General features: G+C 53.8%; 1 protein-coding gene across 7 annotated transcripts in view; it reads left to right on the top strand.

Moving 5' to 3' along the window:
- Lama1 (laminin subunit alpha 1) overlaps window positions 1–15,436 on the top strand; it is a 132,103-nt gene extending 116,667 nt beyond the window's left edge. For all 7 annotated transcript variants that reach the window (XM_087194848.1, XM_021265232.2, XM_004853311.3 and 4 more), the window contains 15 exons: window positions 1,909–2,059; window positions 2,762–2,906; window positions 3,485–3,626; window positions 4,693–4,807; window positions 4,930–5,100; window positions 6,965–7,116; window positions 8,048–8,233; window positions 9,316–9,451; window positions 10,364–10,476; window positions 11,036–11,225; window positions 11,715–11,873; window positions 12,275–12,428; window positions 13,363–13,496; window positions 14,656–14,878; window positions 14,987–15,436. In XM_087194848.1, coding sequence (XP_087050974.1) covers window positions 1,909–2,059; window positions 2,762–2,906; window positions 3,485–3,626; window positions 4,693–4,807; window positions 4,930–5,100; window positions 6,965–7,116; window positions 8,048–8,233; window positions 9,316–9,451; window positions 10,364–10,476; window positions 11,036–11,225; window positions 11,715–11,873; window positions 12,275–12,428; window positions 13,363–13,496; window positions 14,656–14,878; window positions 14,987–15,168 — 2,353 coding nt within the window. In that variant the 3' untranslated portion in view covers window positions 15,169–15,436. The remainder of the gene's footprint in view (window positions 1–1,908; window positions 2,060–2,761; window positions 2,907–3,484; window positions 3,627–4,692; window positions 4,808–4,929; window positions 5,101–6,964; window positions 7,117–8,047; window positions 8,234–9,315; window positions 9,452–10,363; window positions 10,477–11,035; window positions 11,226–11,714; window positions 11,874–12,274; window positions 12,429–13,362; window positions 13,497–14,655; window positions 14,879–14,986) is intronic.
- The last annotated feature ends 365 nt before the right edge of the window (window positions 15,437–15,801 follow it).

Below are 15,801 nucleotides of genomic sequence, written 5' to 3'. Positions count from 1 at the left end.
TGAACTACAAAGAGAGACCATATCTCAAAAAACCCCACAAAAAATAGACAAAAAGATTTTTATTCTAAACATGCTTGAATTTATTGTGTATGTATATACAGTTGATTTTTTTAGATAAGTACTTTCTTATTCCTAACCCGGTTCTGTAACCCTGGAGATAAAATACCTTTGAAATGCAGAACAGCTAGCGTCTTTCTGGGTGTATTGACCCAAAGGAAGGCATTTAATAACCGTCGTAGTGAGCTCAACACCTCTCCTTGTAACGAGGTATCTAAGACCGGTTTTCCAGCGTATGGGCTCCTCCTCTGGGGGGAAACGCAGTGTCCCATAGGATTTCTCTGGTGGCCACCGCTGTGTCAGATAGGCGTCCCTCACTGACAGTGAGGGTGACCAGGTCAGTTAGACGCGGCTTGTGTTGTGCAGGGAAAGAAAACCACGGTGAGTTTTCATTGTTAGGTCTGTTTTCTGTCATGGCTCAAGCTTGGGGTTTTGTGATTTAAGCCTTTTATTTGCACCCCCCCCCTTAACTTGCCTAAAAATGTATGGCCTCGCTTATTGCAGCCTGAGGAGAAGGAAGAGCATTGGGTTTGGAGCGGGAGTTTCTCAGGCTCTGGGCTCGGGTCTCTCCCCAGATTTCTCGCTGGGACTCTGCATCTGTCTCTTCACCTCACTGAGGTTTGGTTTCTTCCTCTAGAAGAGGAGGTGATTGTATTTGTCTTACCCCCCTCGCAGAGTGAGCCTGACGAACACAAAACCCGCTGTTCCTGAAAGTACTTTAATGCAGTTAAATCTGACACGCAGCTCCGTTCTTCACTGTTTTCTTGTAGTGACAGGACGTTGCTTCCTAGATAAATATCTAGGGTTATTTTCTCAACAATAAATGTAAGGTGCAAGCTACAGTTTTGTCCTGGGTGAGTGTTGGAAATCCCTGACCTTGGGAAGTCCCGCCGTCAGGGGAGCACGCTGTGTGTTCCGACTTGGAGCCGTCAGCTTCCCAGCAACTTGGGGCTTCCGACGTGGATAACGCCCAGCCCTCGCTCTGTCCCTGCTCTGGGTCCAGATCACTCGCTCGCTATTAGAACACCTTAAAGCAGCGGCGAATTTCCAACAGGGCACATGGTCCTGTGTTAGCTGTGAGGGGCAAGGTTCCTTCGTGTTCACGGGCACTCCTTCTCATCCCGGGCCCTTTACCTGAGGCGCAGGTAAGGCCAGCAAAGAGTCAGAAATGCCAGCGTGCAGGCTGCACCAGCAGCGATGAAGGACAGTTACGTAGCAGGAGAGCAGAGCGAGTTGACACATGCAGCTACTGATGAGGGGAAGTATTGATAGCAACCATCTTCCTGCTAAGAAACTTCTTTTTATTGCAGTGAACTCTGCCCACGTTAACTTTCTTTTCTTTATGAAGCAGCTGGGCATTTGTGTTGCATAATCTTATGGCAAGTATATTTTCAAATATAGGTTGAATATGCCTTGTTTGAAATACTTGGGACCAGAATTGTTTCAGAGTTGGATTTTTTTGGGTGGGGGGGAGATATTTTCATATATATAATGAGATATATTGAGGAGGGTTCCCAAATCTAAACATGAAGTTCATTTATGTTTCATATACCACATGGCCCAAAGGTAGTTTTAGACACTAATTTTTAATAATGTGCATGATACAGTTTCATGGTGTGGAATTTTCCACTTGAGACAGCACGTTGGTGCTCAAAATATTTCAAATTTTGGAGTGTTTTGGATTTCAGATTCTCAGATGAGGGACATTCACCTTGTGCTGTATTTTACTCTTGCTGTCAAATAACGAAAATAATGGCTCTACCATCATTTTGGGGAGGGAGAACCGGTAAACAGAGTGCTTGGCTCCTCAGCCTCCCTGGAGGGTGGGATTTCATTTCTTCTGCTCTGCAGCCCACAGAATGAAGACTCGTCCTTCCACTTTGATGGCAGTGGGTACTCCGTGGTGGAGAAGACCATGCGGGCCACCGTGACTCAGATTGTCATGCTCTTCAACACCTTCTCCCCCAGCGGGCTGCTTCTCTACCTGGCTTCAAATGGCACCGTAAGTCTTCATGGGGCGCTGAGCCCTCTGCAAGGGATATTTGGATGGCCGTGAGGTTGTTTGTTGGAGGAGACAGACTTTGCTAATGAGTATGTGCATATTTATGCTATGCGATTTTTATGAGCCCATACAATACAGTATACTCATGTATGCTGTCCAGTCTCCCTGTGTAAAAGCATTTCCTCTATCAATGAATTCATGAAGAACCTTTGGGAAGAACTTGGAAGATACCAAGTAGAAACATGGCTTTTGGTCACAGGTGGCAGTTAAGCACTTGGCGTTAAATTTGAGTTGGATAAAAGCCTCAATCTGTTCACTGTGACCACAGTGACTGCACTCGAGTCCCAAGGCCAGGAGCCCGCATTCCCATTGCACCTCATGCACTGGCTGGTCCTCCCGGTCTCAGTCTGCAGGTTTCCTTTTTAGGATCCGTCCATTTGTCAGGCTAAGTGAACAAGACTGAGGAGATTGTATGTCTGAGTGAACTGCGGGCTTGTATCCATGAGCAGTGTCTCCTCTGTGTTTGGGTGGTGTTCTAGGAAGCCATGGTGGACATTTTTAGTTTGGCAGCATAGATCTCTTGTTACGGGACCCACTGCTGTTTCCCCAGTTTGACTTCAGGTTTCTGCCAGCCCTGACTGACAGGGAGAGGGAGTCTTGGGATAAAGACGCAGCTGCGGGATACTGATCTCTCCTTTGCAGAAAGACTTTGTGTCCGTCGAGCTGGTCCACGGCAGAGTCAGAGTTATGGTTGATCTGGGTTCAGGACCTCTCTCTCTTACCACGGACCGGCGGTACAACAACGGGACCTGGTACAAAATCGCCTTCCAGCGAAACCGGAAGCAAGGTAGGGCGCAGGTGGACTCTGCTGCTGGTCGCCTTGTAAGGATAGATGCCTTTCCAGAATCAGCAGTCTTACTCTGCACTAGCTTCCTGGTGTTCTCGAATGGTATTCCAGTCCATCACCCTAACCGGTGGGCCACACAACATTCTCAAATGACGTAGCAATTGAAAGCCACTGTTGGCTTTGGAATGCATTTTGCTGGAGGAATATTATAAACTCTGTCTATGGGTTCATATAAATGCTGAATTGGAGTCAAGTAAGCAAATCTTCTGTTTTCTCACTTAGCAATGTGTAGTCTGGATTTACAGAGTTTTGTAGAATAGGCGAGAACATTAGCTGCTCGAATTTGTAGACTTTAAAATAACGTGGCCTTGGGGCCGGGGATTTAGCTCAGTGGTTTCGCTGCCTGCTGCGCAAGCTCAAGGACCCGAGTTCGATCCCCGGTACCAAAAAAAAAAAGAAGAAGAAGAAGAAGAAAAAAGAATGTGGCCTTGTAAAATGAACTTTGTTGACGGAAGCTTGCATTTACTGTAGTGTAAAGGTGACTGTCCCCTTACCTCTTCCTCTTCGGCTCCTTTCAGGGCTCCTGGCCGTTACCGATGTCTACAACACCAGCGACAGAGAGACCAAGCAAGGCGAATCCCCAGGAGCCTCTTCTGACCTCAACCGGCTGGATAAGGATCCAATATACGTGGGCGGCCTGCCTAGGTCGAGAATTCCCAGGTAGGATCGTCCCCGGTGAGCAGATGTATTAGTTTCCTAGAGCTGCTGTAACAAAATACCACAAACAACAGAAAATGTCTCCTTTCGCAGTTCTGGAGGTTACAAGTCCAGAACTGAGTTGGGAACAGGCTGCTTCCTTGTTGAGGGCTGTGAGAGCGAATCTCTCCCACAGCCTGCCGCGCCCTGTCCTCGAAGACGGCGTCTCCCTGTGGCTTTCCCTCTCTGCCTATGTCCTTCTGTTCCCTTTTTATAAGGACGCCTGTGGAGTTAGACCCAGCCTAATGACCTCATCCTAACTGACTTCAGCAGAGGCTCTGCTTCCATATAAGGTTGTATCTGTGGATACTGGGAATTAAGACTGAACATTTGTGGAGAACACAGCTAAACCCGTAACATTTGTGTTTACTCAAAGTGTTACATGCCACATTAATTGGGAATGAAGCAACCTCAGCAGAGTTTGTATTTATTGCCTTTAGAACATCCAAACCTTGTTCCTGCGTGGTATATAGAGACCCTGCCTACCTGCTTGCTGTCACGCTTCATCTCTGTAGTAGAATCTCTTTGTGTGCCGAAAAGAAAAAACAAAAACGAAGAACACCCAAGTTATGCCTTCTGCAGGCTTCTCTGGATTCTCCCTTGTGTAATTAGTGAGTGGTGTGCGTGACAGCAGAAAGGCCAGCACCAGCAGCTGGGTGGCAGAGCGGGAGGCCATGGGACCCTTGTACAGCACTCACTCCTGCTTCACTTTCTGACTTTGATGATTTATGTCAATGCTTTGGGTTTCACTGTCTTCGGTTTTGTAATTTCGGGTTGGACAAATGAAGCTGTAAGGTTTTTGCACACTATTAAGAAGGAAAACCTGTGTGAGAGACCAGCAGTGCAGACAGCATAGCCCCAGGGAGTGGGAGCACCGAATGTGACCAGCTCAGTGGATATTTACAGCCCAAGCCTTGGTCGGCTCAGGTGTCCTCAGTGACACATGGAAACGGCTTTTCCACTAGTCTTCCAGAAGTGGGATTACAATCCCCAAATTCCACTGCAGTTGTTCTCCTGTCCTTCCCTGTAGGAAAGGTGTGATGAGCAAAAGCTATGTGGGCTGCATCAAGAACCTGGAAATATCCAGGTCCACCTTCGACTTGCTCCGGAACTCCTACGGTGTGGGCAAAGGCTGCGTCCTGGAGGTGGGAACGCTGTCACTAATACGGGGCTCACTGGAAGTCAGCCACCGGGTGGGTGGAAAAGAGGCAGGCAGAGTGGGCGGCCCCCACCTGCAGCAGGGCTCACCCCCTGCCCTCTGTCCCAGCCCATTCACAGTGTCAGCCTTCTGAGAGGTGGCTACGTGGAGCTGCCACCCAGGCCCCTGTCCCCAGAGTCCGGGGTGCTGGCCACATTTGCCACCCAGAACAGCACCGGCCTCATTCTGGCTGCCATCGGCCGGGCCTCGGAGAAGCAGGGCAGGCGGCCCACAAACGTGGTGAGTAGCTGCTCCCGGGTGTCTGTCTGTGCATTGTAAGTGGGTGGAAGTGATCGCTGCCCAGCGGCTTCCCTTCCCAAGCCAGTGATCTCTGGCGCTGCTCATCTGTCTTCGTTGCCTAGTGACCAAGAAAAAAAGTCTTTTCCATCCTGCGCCGATTAAAGTGACTTCACGAGTTGCATGTTGTGAGTCGTGCATTGTGTTCGTTGCTCTTCATTTTAAGGCTCACAGCAGGTCCTTCAGTTCTGCTTGGACTGTGATTGTCTTTCTCTGCTACAAGCTCAGAAGAGGCAGACAGGAGCATGACCCGCGGTGAGCACCGCAGCAGCCGGCCTCCTTCCCCTAGTTGGAAGGGACACAGGGGACACTAATGGTCCTCCCACCCAAGGCAGCCACACACCTGCAGTTCCTGCAGCAGGAGGCTCTCCTGGGGAGGCGCTTGACAGACACTGCTGCCTCATTATCACCACGGGGCAGAGCACAGGCAGCTTCTCCTGTTTGTGGCCTCCAGAGAGGCCAAGGCCACACACTGTTAAGCTGGGCCTGGAGCATCGCTCTGCGGATCCCAACTGCAGCATGAGGCACTGAAGAAGGGCTGGCCAAGACTGAGATTGGTTTGTGGGTGTGAGTGCTCATTTTTTAAAATTGAGGTAAAATTCAAATAACATAAAAGTCACACACACACACACATACATATACATACATTTTTTTTAAGACAAGTTGGCCTTGAACTGACAGTGACCCTCCTACCTCACCCTCCCTAGTGCTGGGTTACAGGCACGTGCCACCACACTTGGCTTTAAAATTAATCATTTTAAAGCAAACACTTTAGTGCACTCACAGTATTGTGAAGCTACCTTCACCATCTAGTTCCAAATATTTGTACCCCCCAAATTAATAGCCTGTGCCCCAGAAAGTAAGGGGTTACTCCCCACCTCCCCTTCCTGCCCCAGACAGTCAGCAGTCTGCCTCCTGTGGCTACGGCTCGATTTAACCTGTCCCGGATATTTCATGTGGATCGGGTCACACAGGATGTGACCTCTGTGTGTTTCACTTAGCACGTTTGCAAGGTCTGATCACAGTGTCACTCGTCTTACACTTCGTTCCTTTTGAGTGACTGAGTCATATTTCCCTCCATTTACACAGCACGTTTTCCACGTTAATCCTGAGATGCCCAGTGGGTTATTTCTGCCTTTAGGCTATTATGAATAACATGGCTGTGAACATTTGTTTGAGTCCCTGTTTTCAGTTCTTCGGAGTCTATTCCTAGGACCAGAATTGCTGCTCATATGTTAATTCTGTGTTTAACTTTTTTTGTTTTTTGGTACCGGGGATCGAACTTGGGAACTTTCGAGGCAGGCACCGGAACCACTGAGCTAAATCCCCGGCCCTGTGTTTAACTTTCAAAGGACTTGCCAAACTTTCCTTCTACCAGTGTGTGTGTGTGTGTGTGTGTGTGTGTGTGTGTGTGTGTGTGTTTGTGATACAACGCAGCAGAAACTTTATAGACCTTCAGACATTTTCAAACCCATCAGCTCCTTAATGCTGCTTTTAGAAACGTGAGAAAAATTCCCCAAATTACATCCACTTGTTGGTCCATTATGAAACAGTAAATAGTGTATGTGAGGCTTCATAACAATGGGAATCTGTGACATGGTTAATGAGAATAAATAGCACATGAACAATATAAATGATAGGAGAGGGATTAGAAAGTAAAATGCAAAGTCTGAAACAGCTGTGAGAGTTGGTAGAGTCTGAAGAAATGGCTCACTGTGTGCTCACATTCATTCCTACACCACCTGCGGGAGATGAAGGCTTCAGCGTCGTTCCATGATGCGTTTGTGTGGGACTCTCTTCCCCGCAGCCGTTCTTTGCCATCATGCTGGTCGATGGCCACGTGGAAGTGCACGTCAGTCTCGGGGATGGAACAAGCCTGCGGAAGGCCCTGGTGCACGCTCCCTCGGGCTCCTACAGCGATGGCCAGGAGCATTCGGTCTCCGTGGTGAGGACACAGAGGTACGGTGGCCCGCAAGGCAGGAGGGGAGGGCTCGAGTGCAAAAGTGGGCCCCGTGAGGGCTCAGTGTGCCCCTAAATGACTGCGACGAGCCCAGTGTGGCATGGTTGGCAACCCGAGTTTTTATCATTCTAAAAACACTTCTAGAAACTTGCCAAAATACTTCTTTGCAGTCAGTTTCCTCTGCTTTAGAGTAAGATGGTTGTAGAATTTTCAAAAGCCTTACCCCTGCCCTTTGTCTTTTCTTTGGGATAACTGGAAAATTAGCAGAAGGATAGTGCTAGCTAGTGGACAGTAATATATATACAGGGCTGGTGGTAAACAAGAAATTGTATTATATCGACATTCCTATGTATTTCCCTCCAAGATCACGTTTTAAAACCACAGATTTTTTTTTATTGTAGGTAGAGGTGAAAAGCAGTAGTTTCCATGACATCTCACAGCATTTTATTCATTTCTGGAGAATGTTCAATTATAAGTTTTACTTTGCAAGATGCACCTTTTATTCACATGTCATGTCATGTTAAACGTCATCTTCGAGGAAATTTATTATTAAGAACCTGCTGGAAATGACTCGAGTTTATCCTTGTTTATTTTAAGTGAAATAAATCAGACACAAGCTTAAACACTGCTTGGCTTCTGTTATATGAGAAACCCAAATATAGAGAGAGAGCAAAGTAAAAGATAGTAAGTAGGAAGCGAGGAGGTAGATTTTGTTCACATGGGAAGGGAATCCAGAGATGAAGGGCGGGGAGGGAGGACACAAGAACTAGATGTGCTGCACGCCTGCTCCAGCTCCTCACAGGGACTGCGCTGTGCACTGTAACATGCATGACTATTTAAAAGTGCTGAGTAAGAAGGAGCTCGCTGGAAGCATGCATTGAAATGGGGCAGTGTTTTCCTTTCACTTAGCAGACTCTGCTCTGCCCGTAGAACTGTCACTGTGCAGCTGGATGAGGCGGAGCCTGTGGAGATGCGGCTGGGCCCCTCGGCGGAAAGCAGGCCAATCAGCGCGTCCAGCCTGTATGTGGGCGGCGTCCCCCAGGAAGAACGGACTTTGGTGCTCAAGACGAGGAGCTCCTTCTACGGCTGCATCAAGGACCTTGTCTTCAACATGGAGTGAGTCCCCGGGCTCTGGCCGGGCTTTGCCGTTGCTGCTGTCTCCCGGCAAGCACTGGCCAGAATCCGCAGCCTCGCGTGGCTGTGGCTGCCGAGGAGGAACAGCAGGGGAACCTTGCTGTTCTGTCCTGAAAGCCCCCTGAGTGGATTCCACTAGGTTAGAATGATCCGGTCACCGTGCTGTGTATGTACTAATCACTGAACATCAGCCTCATGGGCTTGTCAATAAACTGCTGAAGTTAAAATACAGTTCTGACATGCACTTAGGACGCTGATGGCAAACCTTTTAGAGACCAGGTGCCCAAGCTGCAACCCCAAACCCATTTATTAAGGCAGAGCGCCGGCACTGCAGTTAAACCTGAGTGTCTGATGCTCAGCTGCTGGGGTGATTTGGCTCACATGCCGACAGAGAGGGTTCTGCGTACCCACTGTGACACGCGTGGCATGGGTTCACCACCACTGACCTAAGGGGAACCTATGAACCGGAAGTCAGTGGGCGCTGCTGTGCAGCCCGTGGCAACCACAGACAGCACCGAGGCTGGAAGAGGCGAGGCAGCACTGAGCCGTGGAGCCCTGGCTCGCTCGTGATGCTCAGGAATGGCCCTGGCACGCTGCGAGGACCGTGGGGTGGGTACACGTACACATGGGACTGTCACTGAAGGATGCTCAGTTTCCAAACACCAAGATGGCTTTCAGTGGGCATTAATTGCTCAGTAATCAAATTCACTTCTCATCCAACTCGGTTTGTGACCAGAGTTGTAGAAGGAATTAAGTTGAAAAACCAAGGCGCCACTGTATATATGATCCCCCATTCAGAACATGAGGATCGAACTTCCACAGCATAACAGTCTTTATGTAAAAGTACTACTTCATCTCCTCCTAAACAATTCCAAGGAATGTAGTATTTCTTCTATATACATTTTATATTCTTTAATCTCTTTATACGGAGCAGCAGCGCTGGGCCCATGGACGGCCAGGAGGTGGTGCCAGGATTGCTCCGGCACCGAGGCCTGGGAGGCGCACCACACTGTGAGAACTGTGACTGCTTCACCTTGGAGACGACGCTCTCTTGTTTTCTCCAGACTTCTGGATTTCACCCGGGCAGCAGCCTCAGAGCAGGTGGAGCTGGACAGCTGCTTGCTGTCAGAAATGCCCGTGCCGGCCCCTCAAGTGGAGGACGAGGAGCTGCTATCCTGGCCCCAGGCTGCCCCGAGGCCGGTGAGTGTGGCTTCCTCGGTGCTCCCAGCTGCCCTCAGAGGGACACAAGTGCCACTGCAGGTGACGGGCCCAGCCCCAGGCCTTGGGGAAGCTGGGCCTGGAGCCGGCCTGGAGCCAGCCTGAAGCCCAGTGAGGTGGTGGTGTCGCCAGGGCCAGGGCTGGCACCTGGGAGAGCAGAGGAGGGCCAGAGAGGCCACAGGAGCGGAGCGGGACAGGGCCAAGGTGCTGCCGGCCGAGCTGCAGGTGGCAGGCCAGGCGTCCACTGGGCCCCCTGCCTGCTTCCGTCACGTCAGCCTCATCCTCCTTTGTGATTTATCTGGAGAAACACAAAAATAAGCCCTTAAACGTCAGCCGCTGTTGCTGAGAAGGTCCGGCCGCTCAGGGAGGCCAGGCCCTGCTCTTCTTCATGTCCTAGTTCCTGATGCTCCTCAGTCCTGGCTGGAGGCGGGCCCTGCAATACCACAGGAGGCCCCTGGTCCGCAGGCACTCCGCTCTCAGTGTCAGGGACGGTGTTCTTGGGGCAGCTGTGCACTTTGCACTGGAGATGGGACGCTGTGGGCCAGTGTGGGGCCCTGGAGGGCGCCGGCCAGCACCCTGGGACTGCCCTGCAGCTCTCCCGTCCTGGGTCCCCTGGGATCTGCCACCTGCAGGCACTGGTGTCCAGGACACCCACCCTGGCGTCCTCGGCGATGGCGGTGAAGACCCGAGTGGGGCGCCCTCAGGACCACTGAGACCGAGAGTGGGAAAGGGTGGAAGATGGGAGCCCGTGCTTGGAGAGGAAGTGTCAGCGAGCGCTTCCTCGAGCCAGCTGCGGTGCTGGGTGCACCCCGTGGGCAGGCTGTCACTGCTGGGTCCCAGTCCCCGCTTCCCGGTCCTGGGCTGTGGCTGAGGGCCCTGCGTGGCCTCTTGCAGGGCCGGTGTGCGGTGGACACGGCTCCGCGGTTTGTTCCCGGTGCACACCAGTTTGGCCGCTCGCAGAACAGCCACCTGGTGCTGCCTTTTGACCCCACGGAGGTCAGGAAGAGGTAGGCACTGCCCCCAAGTCCCCGAGCACGGGCCATGGGAAGGACTTCGGGGAGGGGGACCCCAGGCCCTCGGAGCAGCGGTCAGGCGCAGCCTCCAGCACACCGGGGCGGACCTCATTTCGAGCTCCTTGATCCCGTCCTGGACCAGGCGAAGGTTTTTCCCGCTGGGCTGTGCTGGGCCTGGCCCGTGGGCCACTTGGAGCTCAGCGGAAATGCTGCCGTGGCAGAGCCACCTGCCCCACCTCTCGGGACCCCACAGTGGCTGTGATGTCTTCCTGGTGTTCCTTTTGCAGCACAAGGGATCCTCCTGGCTCACACTTCATCCTGAGCAGACCCCAGCAGACAGGAGCAACACAGCAGCTACCCTTTCAACTATTTTGAGAGAGGGTCTCACTAAGTTGCCCCAGCTGGGTTTGAACTTGCAGTCCTCCTGCCTCAGCCTCCAGCATGCTGGGGTTACAGGCGTGTGCCCCTGAGTGCAGCCGGATCCTGGGCGTTATTTTAAGCCCTGTGAGCGCAGCCTGTTCCCCTGGGGTGCTGAGTTCCCCTTCTCCTCCAGGTTCCTGGTCCAGCTCAGCATCCGGACGTTCGCCTCCAGCGGCCTGGTCTTCTACACGGCCCATCAGAACCAGGTGGACCACGCCGTGCTGCAGCTCCACAGTGGCCGCCTTGTCTTCGTCTTCGACCTGGGCAAGGGCCGGACCCGCGTTGCTCACCCTGCACTGATCGATGATGGCAGGTGGCACACGGTGGGTCCCGGGGGGCTGTGGCCGCTGGGTCCAGCTCTGTCCTGAGCCCCGGGAGCCCCTTGCATGACCTCAGCCGCTCTTCTCTGCTTCCTGAAACGCCGCAGGGCCTTGCAGGGTGCACGCAAGGTACAGAGGCAGCCTCGGCTTGAGCAGATGCACATGGTGCCCACTCGCGGTGCAAGGCCCGAGCCACCATCGTGCAGTGTCCCTCAGGCGTCACAGCTGTGGACACACACTGCCAACGTCCCTCTCTTGCTTTCCTGCCTGGCCTAGAAGCTGCGTGTGTTTTAGCCAGCGGTGCACATCTGTCATCCCACACTCTGGGAGGCCGAGGCAGGGGGGGTCACAAGTTCGAGCCCAGCCTGGGCAACTTAGCTTATTTCAAAACATAAAAAAGGACCTGGGAATCGTGCTCAGGGCAAAGGCCCTGGGTTCGACCCCCAGAACCACACACAAAAAGAAACATTACTCATGTCTTCATCTCTCTAGGTGAAGGCAGAGTACTTTAAAAGAAAAGGCTCTGTGACTGTTGATGGCCATGAATCCCCCACGGTGACCACGGTGGGCGACGGAACCTCGCTGGATGTGGAGGGGAAGCTGTACCTCGGGGGCCTTCCCCCCGACTACAGGGCCCGGAACATCGGGAATGTAAGTGGGGCCCTGCTCGGCCCGGTGGCCCTGGGCACGGCAGTTCCTTCCCTGTGAGAAGGGGAGGCCCGGCCCTCGCCCACAGGAGGCCCCGAGAGCCTGGCCAGCCCTCCTGCTGGCCAGTGCATGAGCACGTCCCTCCACAAGCATGGCCCACGGCTCAGTAGAGTGCAGAATTCTTAATGTGCCTGGTACTTCACTGAAATGACAGGAAGCGGCGTCACTGTGGCATATTCAGCAGCACTTCTAAGTCAGGCACTCAGGGAGGCACTGTGACCATCACATTTTAAAAGCCGAAAACCGAGAGGCCGCGCTGTGAGGCCCTGTGACAGGGCAGATTTGAAGAAGTGTAGGGACTCTGGTCCTGGCTGTGTCAAAGCAGTCTCCGTCTGCTTGTCCAGGTCACACACAGCGTTGCCGCCTGCATTGGGGAGGTGGCAGTGAACAGCAGGCCCCTGGACACAGACGGCCCGGCAGCTGCCTTGGCAGTGGACAGGTGCTACGTGGCAGCTGAGGAAGGGATGTTCTTTGATGGCAGTGGCTATGCAGCTCTGGGTGTGTATTACCAGGTGCCAGGAGGTCCTGCGGCTCACGGTGGCTAGGAGACAGCACGGACCTAGGGGGTGGACGGGAAGACGGGGCCCAGCTGGACAGGGCTGCAGGAGGCCAGCTGTGGCTCAGTGTCCTGCTGTGTCCCCGACTTCCTGTGTGGTCACGTGGCATGGAAGCCTTTGCAGTCCTGTGCTGTCCAGGTGACCTCAGCTGGGGCTGCGTGATCCCCCAGACTATGTGAGACACTTTACTATCCAAGCTGACCAAGGGTCTTGGGCGCTTTCTCCTCCCTGGGGCGAAATACCGGACGTATGTAACTTAAAGGAGAGGATTATCTGGGGTCACAGTTCCCAGGCTCTGTGCAAGAGAGGTGTGGTGGAAGGGCCTGGCAGAGGAGAGCAGCTCACAGCATGGCAGTGTGACGCAGAGGCGGCAGCTCGGGAGGGAGGCAACCCTGCACCCCACACGCGGGACCTCCTCTTCCGGCCAGACCCCACCTCCTACAGCTTTGGGGGACATCTAGCTCTCAAGGTCAACATCAGGGTCTCTGCATTAAAGTCAGCAGTGTGAACGCTCCAGGGCAGCCAGAGACCGCATGGAACCTGTCCCCTTTGGCCTGGGCTTCCTGTCGCCTCAGGCTGGTCAGACTCCAGTCCTCTCCAGGGCCCAGCTGCCAGGCTCTGAGACACCACCCTCTCCCACCTGTCCTTAGCCCTGGCCACACAGCAAGTGCGGGCCATGCAAAGCCCCCCAGTGTGGTGTCTCGGCTGGCTTCTCTATCTCCTGAGGGAAACAATCATTCCCCATGGTCCCCACTTTGAAAACCTTGGGGCTCAGGGTGCTGGCGGGGCGGAGCTGCAGCCGCAAGTGGCCAGCAGTCAGTCTCCGCCTGCACTAACCCGAGTGGACCCCCCCACCCTGCCCTTGTGCTTTGCAGTCAGAGAGGGCTACAGGGTGCGCACGGACTTGAACATCTCGCTGGAGTTCCGCACCTCCTCGGAGAACGGCGTCCTCCTGGGGGTCAGCAGCGCCAAGGTGGACGCCCTGGGCCTGGAGATTGTCAACGGCCAGGTAGCGCCCTCTCCACCGGGTCCCCTGCCCCTGACAGACAGGGCAGCGAAACACAGCCGCTGCTCCTAGATCCAGACTGGCCCCCTCATGCTTGGAGTCAAGAAGGGGGCTCTTGGTATTTTTACCTTTATTAGTTCACAATTGTGCACATATGGTCACACTCCTCAGGGAGGGTGGGTGTGTGTGCAGAACACGTCTTAATCTTTCCCACATCCCCTCCTCCGCGTCCTGATCCCTTTTTGAGGAGTGTGGTTTAAGACAGGGTCACTGTGTGGCCCAGGCTGACCCCTACCCAGCTGACTTGGGGTCTCCGGTGTTTCCCCACCCACCCCAGTGGACTCCTGCCCCAGCGTGTCCTGGAAGGTGTGGGGTAGGTAGGCCCTGTCTGACCCTGGGCCCTTGACTCCCCTGTTCCCCTCACCGCAGGTGGAGACAGAGCTGCCTCCATTTTGTATTGCTGCCTCCACACGACAGCTCACAGGCAGCTTTCCTCTCAGCTATAGTTTACAAGAATTTTTAAAAACTTTGAATCAATTTTGCATATTTTTATGTGACCTCTAAGAAACGTCAGAAGAAGAATAGCTGCAAAAATGTACTTTTCTGTTGAATATCTTACTTCCATTATTGACTTACTACTTACTGATTTCGGTCACCTTTTTGAGCGGTTGTAGTGCACATCTTTGTCACAGTCTGCCTTGAAATAATACTAAGGGGCTTCCTAAAAGCACAAGAACCCCACGGCGGTGCCCTGAACCTGCTCGGCTGCGCTGCAGGAACAGGCGTCTGTTCACTGCTCCCCTTCCCGGGCCCTCCTTCTCCCAGGGACACCCCGCCCAGCCCGGTCCTGCCTAAGGACCTCCCGACACAGTCCCTGTCACTGTCCGCAAGCGCAGCACGTGGGGCGCGGGTTCAGGGCCCCAGCACGAGTCAGTGGAGGCAGCTGGGCGGCTGGGGGCACATGGCCCGGGCGTGGGCCAGGTGCTGAGCTGCCGGCAGGGGCTCCGGGGGTTCCGCTGCACTCCCATCTCCGCGGCTCGGCTCCCTTGTTCCTGCCCGAGGTGGGGCTGCTGCAGGCCCCACGTGGGTGTCCCCTCTCCGATGCCCCGACAGCGGGGGTCCCCGCTCCCATCCTCACCACGCGCGCGCTCCGCTTTTCCAGCTCCTGTTCCATGTCAACAATGGTGCAGGCCGCATCTCGGCCGCCTTCCAGCCCGCGGGCGCCGGCCGGCTGTGCGACGGCCGCTGGCACTCGGTCCACGCCAGCAAGAGCGGGCCGCACCTCCTGCTCCGCGTGGACGGCCGCGCCGTGGCGGCGGAGAGCCCGCATGCGCAGTCCACCTCGGCCGACACGCACGACCCGGTCTACGTGGGCGGCTTCCCGGGTGCGTGCGGGCGTGCGTGCGTGCGGGGCGGGGCGGGGGCCGGACCGCGTGCCCTGATACCCGGCCCGGCCTGACCTGACCGCCGCTCCTCTCCGCTCCCCTCCGCAGCCGGCGTCAAGCAGAACTGCCTGAGCGGCCCAACTCCGTTCCGCGGCTGCCTGCGCGGCCTCACCCTGGCCCGGGGCTCTCAGGCGCTGCCCCTGGACTTCAGCCGGGCCTTCGAGCTTCGCGGCGTCCGCCCGCACTCCTGCCCCGCGGCTGGCCGGCGCCCGGAGCGCGGATCGCCCTGAGCCCGGATCCCAGCCTCTGCCGCGGCCCGGCCGACTCCCCTCCAGCTCAGGTCGCGCGTCCCCAGCAGTGTTGCCGGTAAACTAAAGCCACGTCTACAAGAGTACCTCCATGGGCAGCCTTCGCAAGCACGGACTGCCTTGGCTCTCTTTTCAGGTTTTTTAAAATGAATTTTTGTGAACATTGAATGTTCTTTTGAGTACTTTACAGTATTATGTTTTGTATTCTGAGCTCTTAAAAAATAAAATGTCACCACTAACTGTAAAAGATTGGAGCAGAGTATGGGTATTTTCATTTCTTTATGAAGTTTAAAATGTATCGGTACTCGTTTGCAGTGCATAATGGTTACGTTCGTCGTAGGGAGTTGGCACACGTACATAGCACATCTCGTCTGTGTCCTCCCCCTCCCTCCCCTTAGTCCTCTTATTTGCAAAAGATCTTTCTCCCTGTTTCCTATTATCTTTTATTTCCCTCTTTAATATATTTTGGATTTCTCATATAAGAGAAACAATGTGATATTTAAGCTTATATGTCTAATTCATTTAACATTATGGTCACAGGATCCATCTGTTTTCTTATAAATAACTCAAGTTTATCCTTCTTCGTGGTAGAGTAGTAGTCCATGGAGTATAAAT

Source organism: Heterocephalus glaber, unplaced genomic scaffold (genome assembly GCF_053883595.1).
Source record: "Heterocephalus glaber isolate CG9 unplaced genomic scaffold, H.glaber_assembly_v1.0 deba00000331, whole genome shotgun sequence".
Lineage (NCBI taxonomy): Eukaryota > Metazoa > Chordata > Mammalia > Rodentia > Bathyergidae > Heterocephalus > Heterocephalus glaber.
This window is presented reverse-complemented; position numbering and strand designations above follow the sequence as displayed.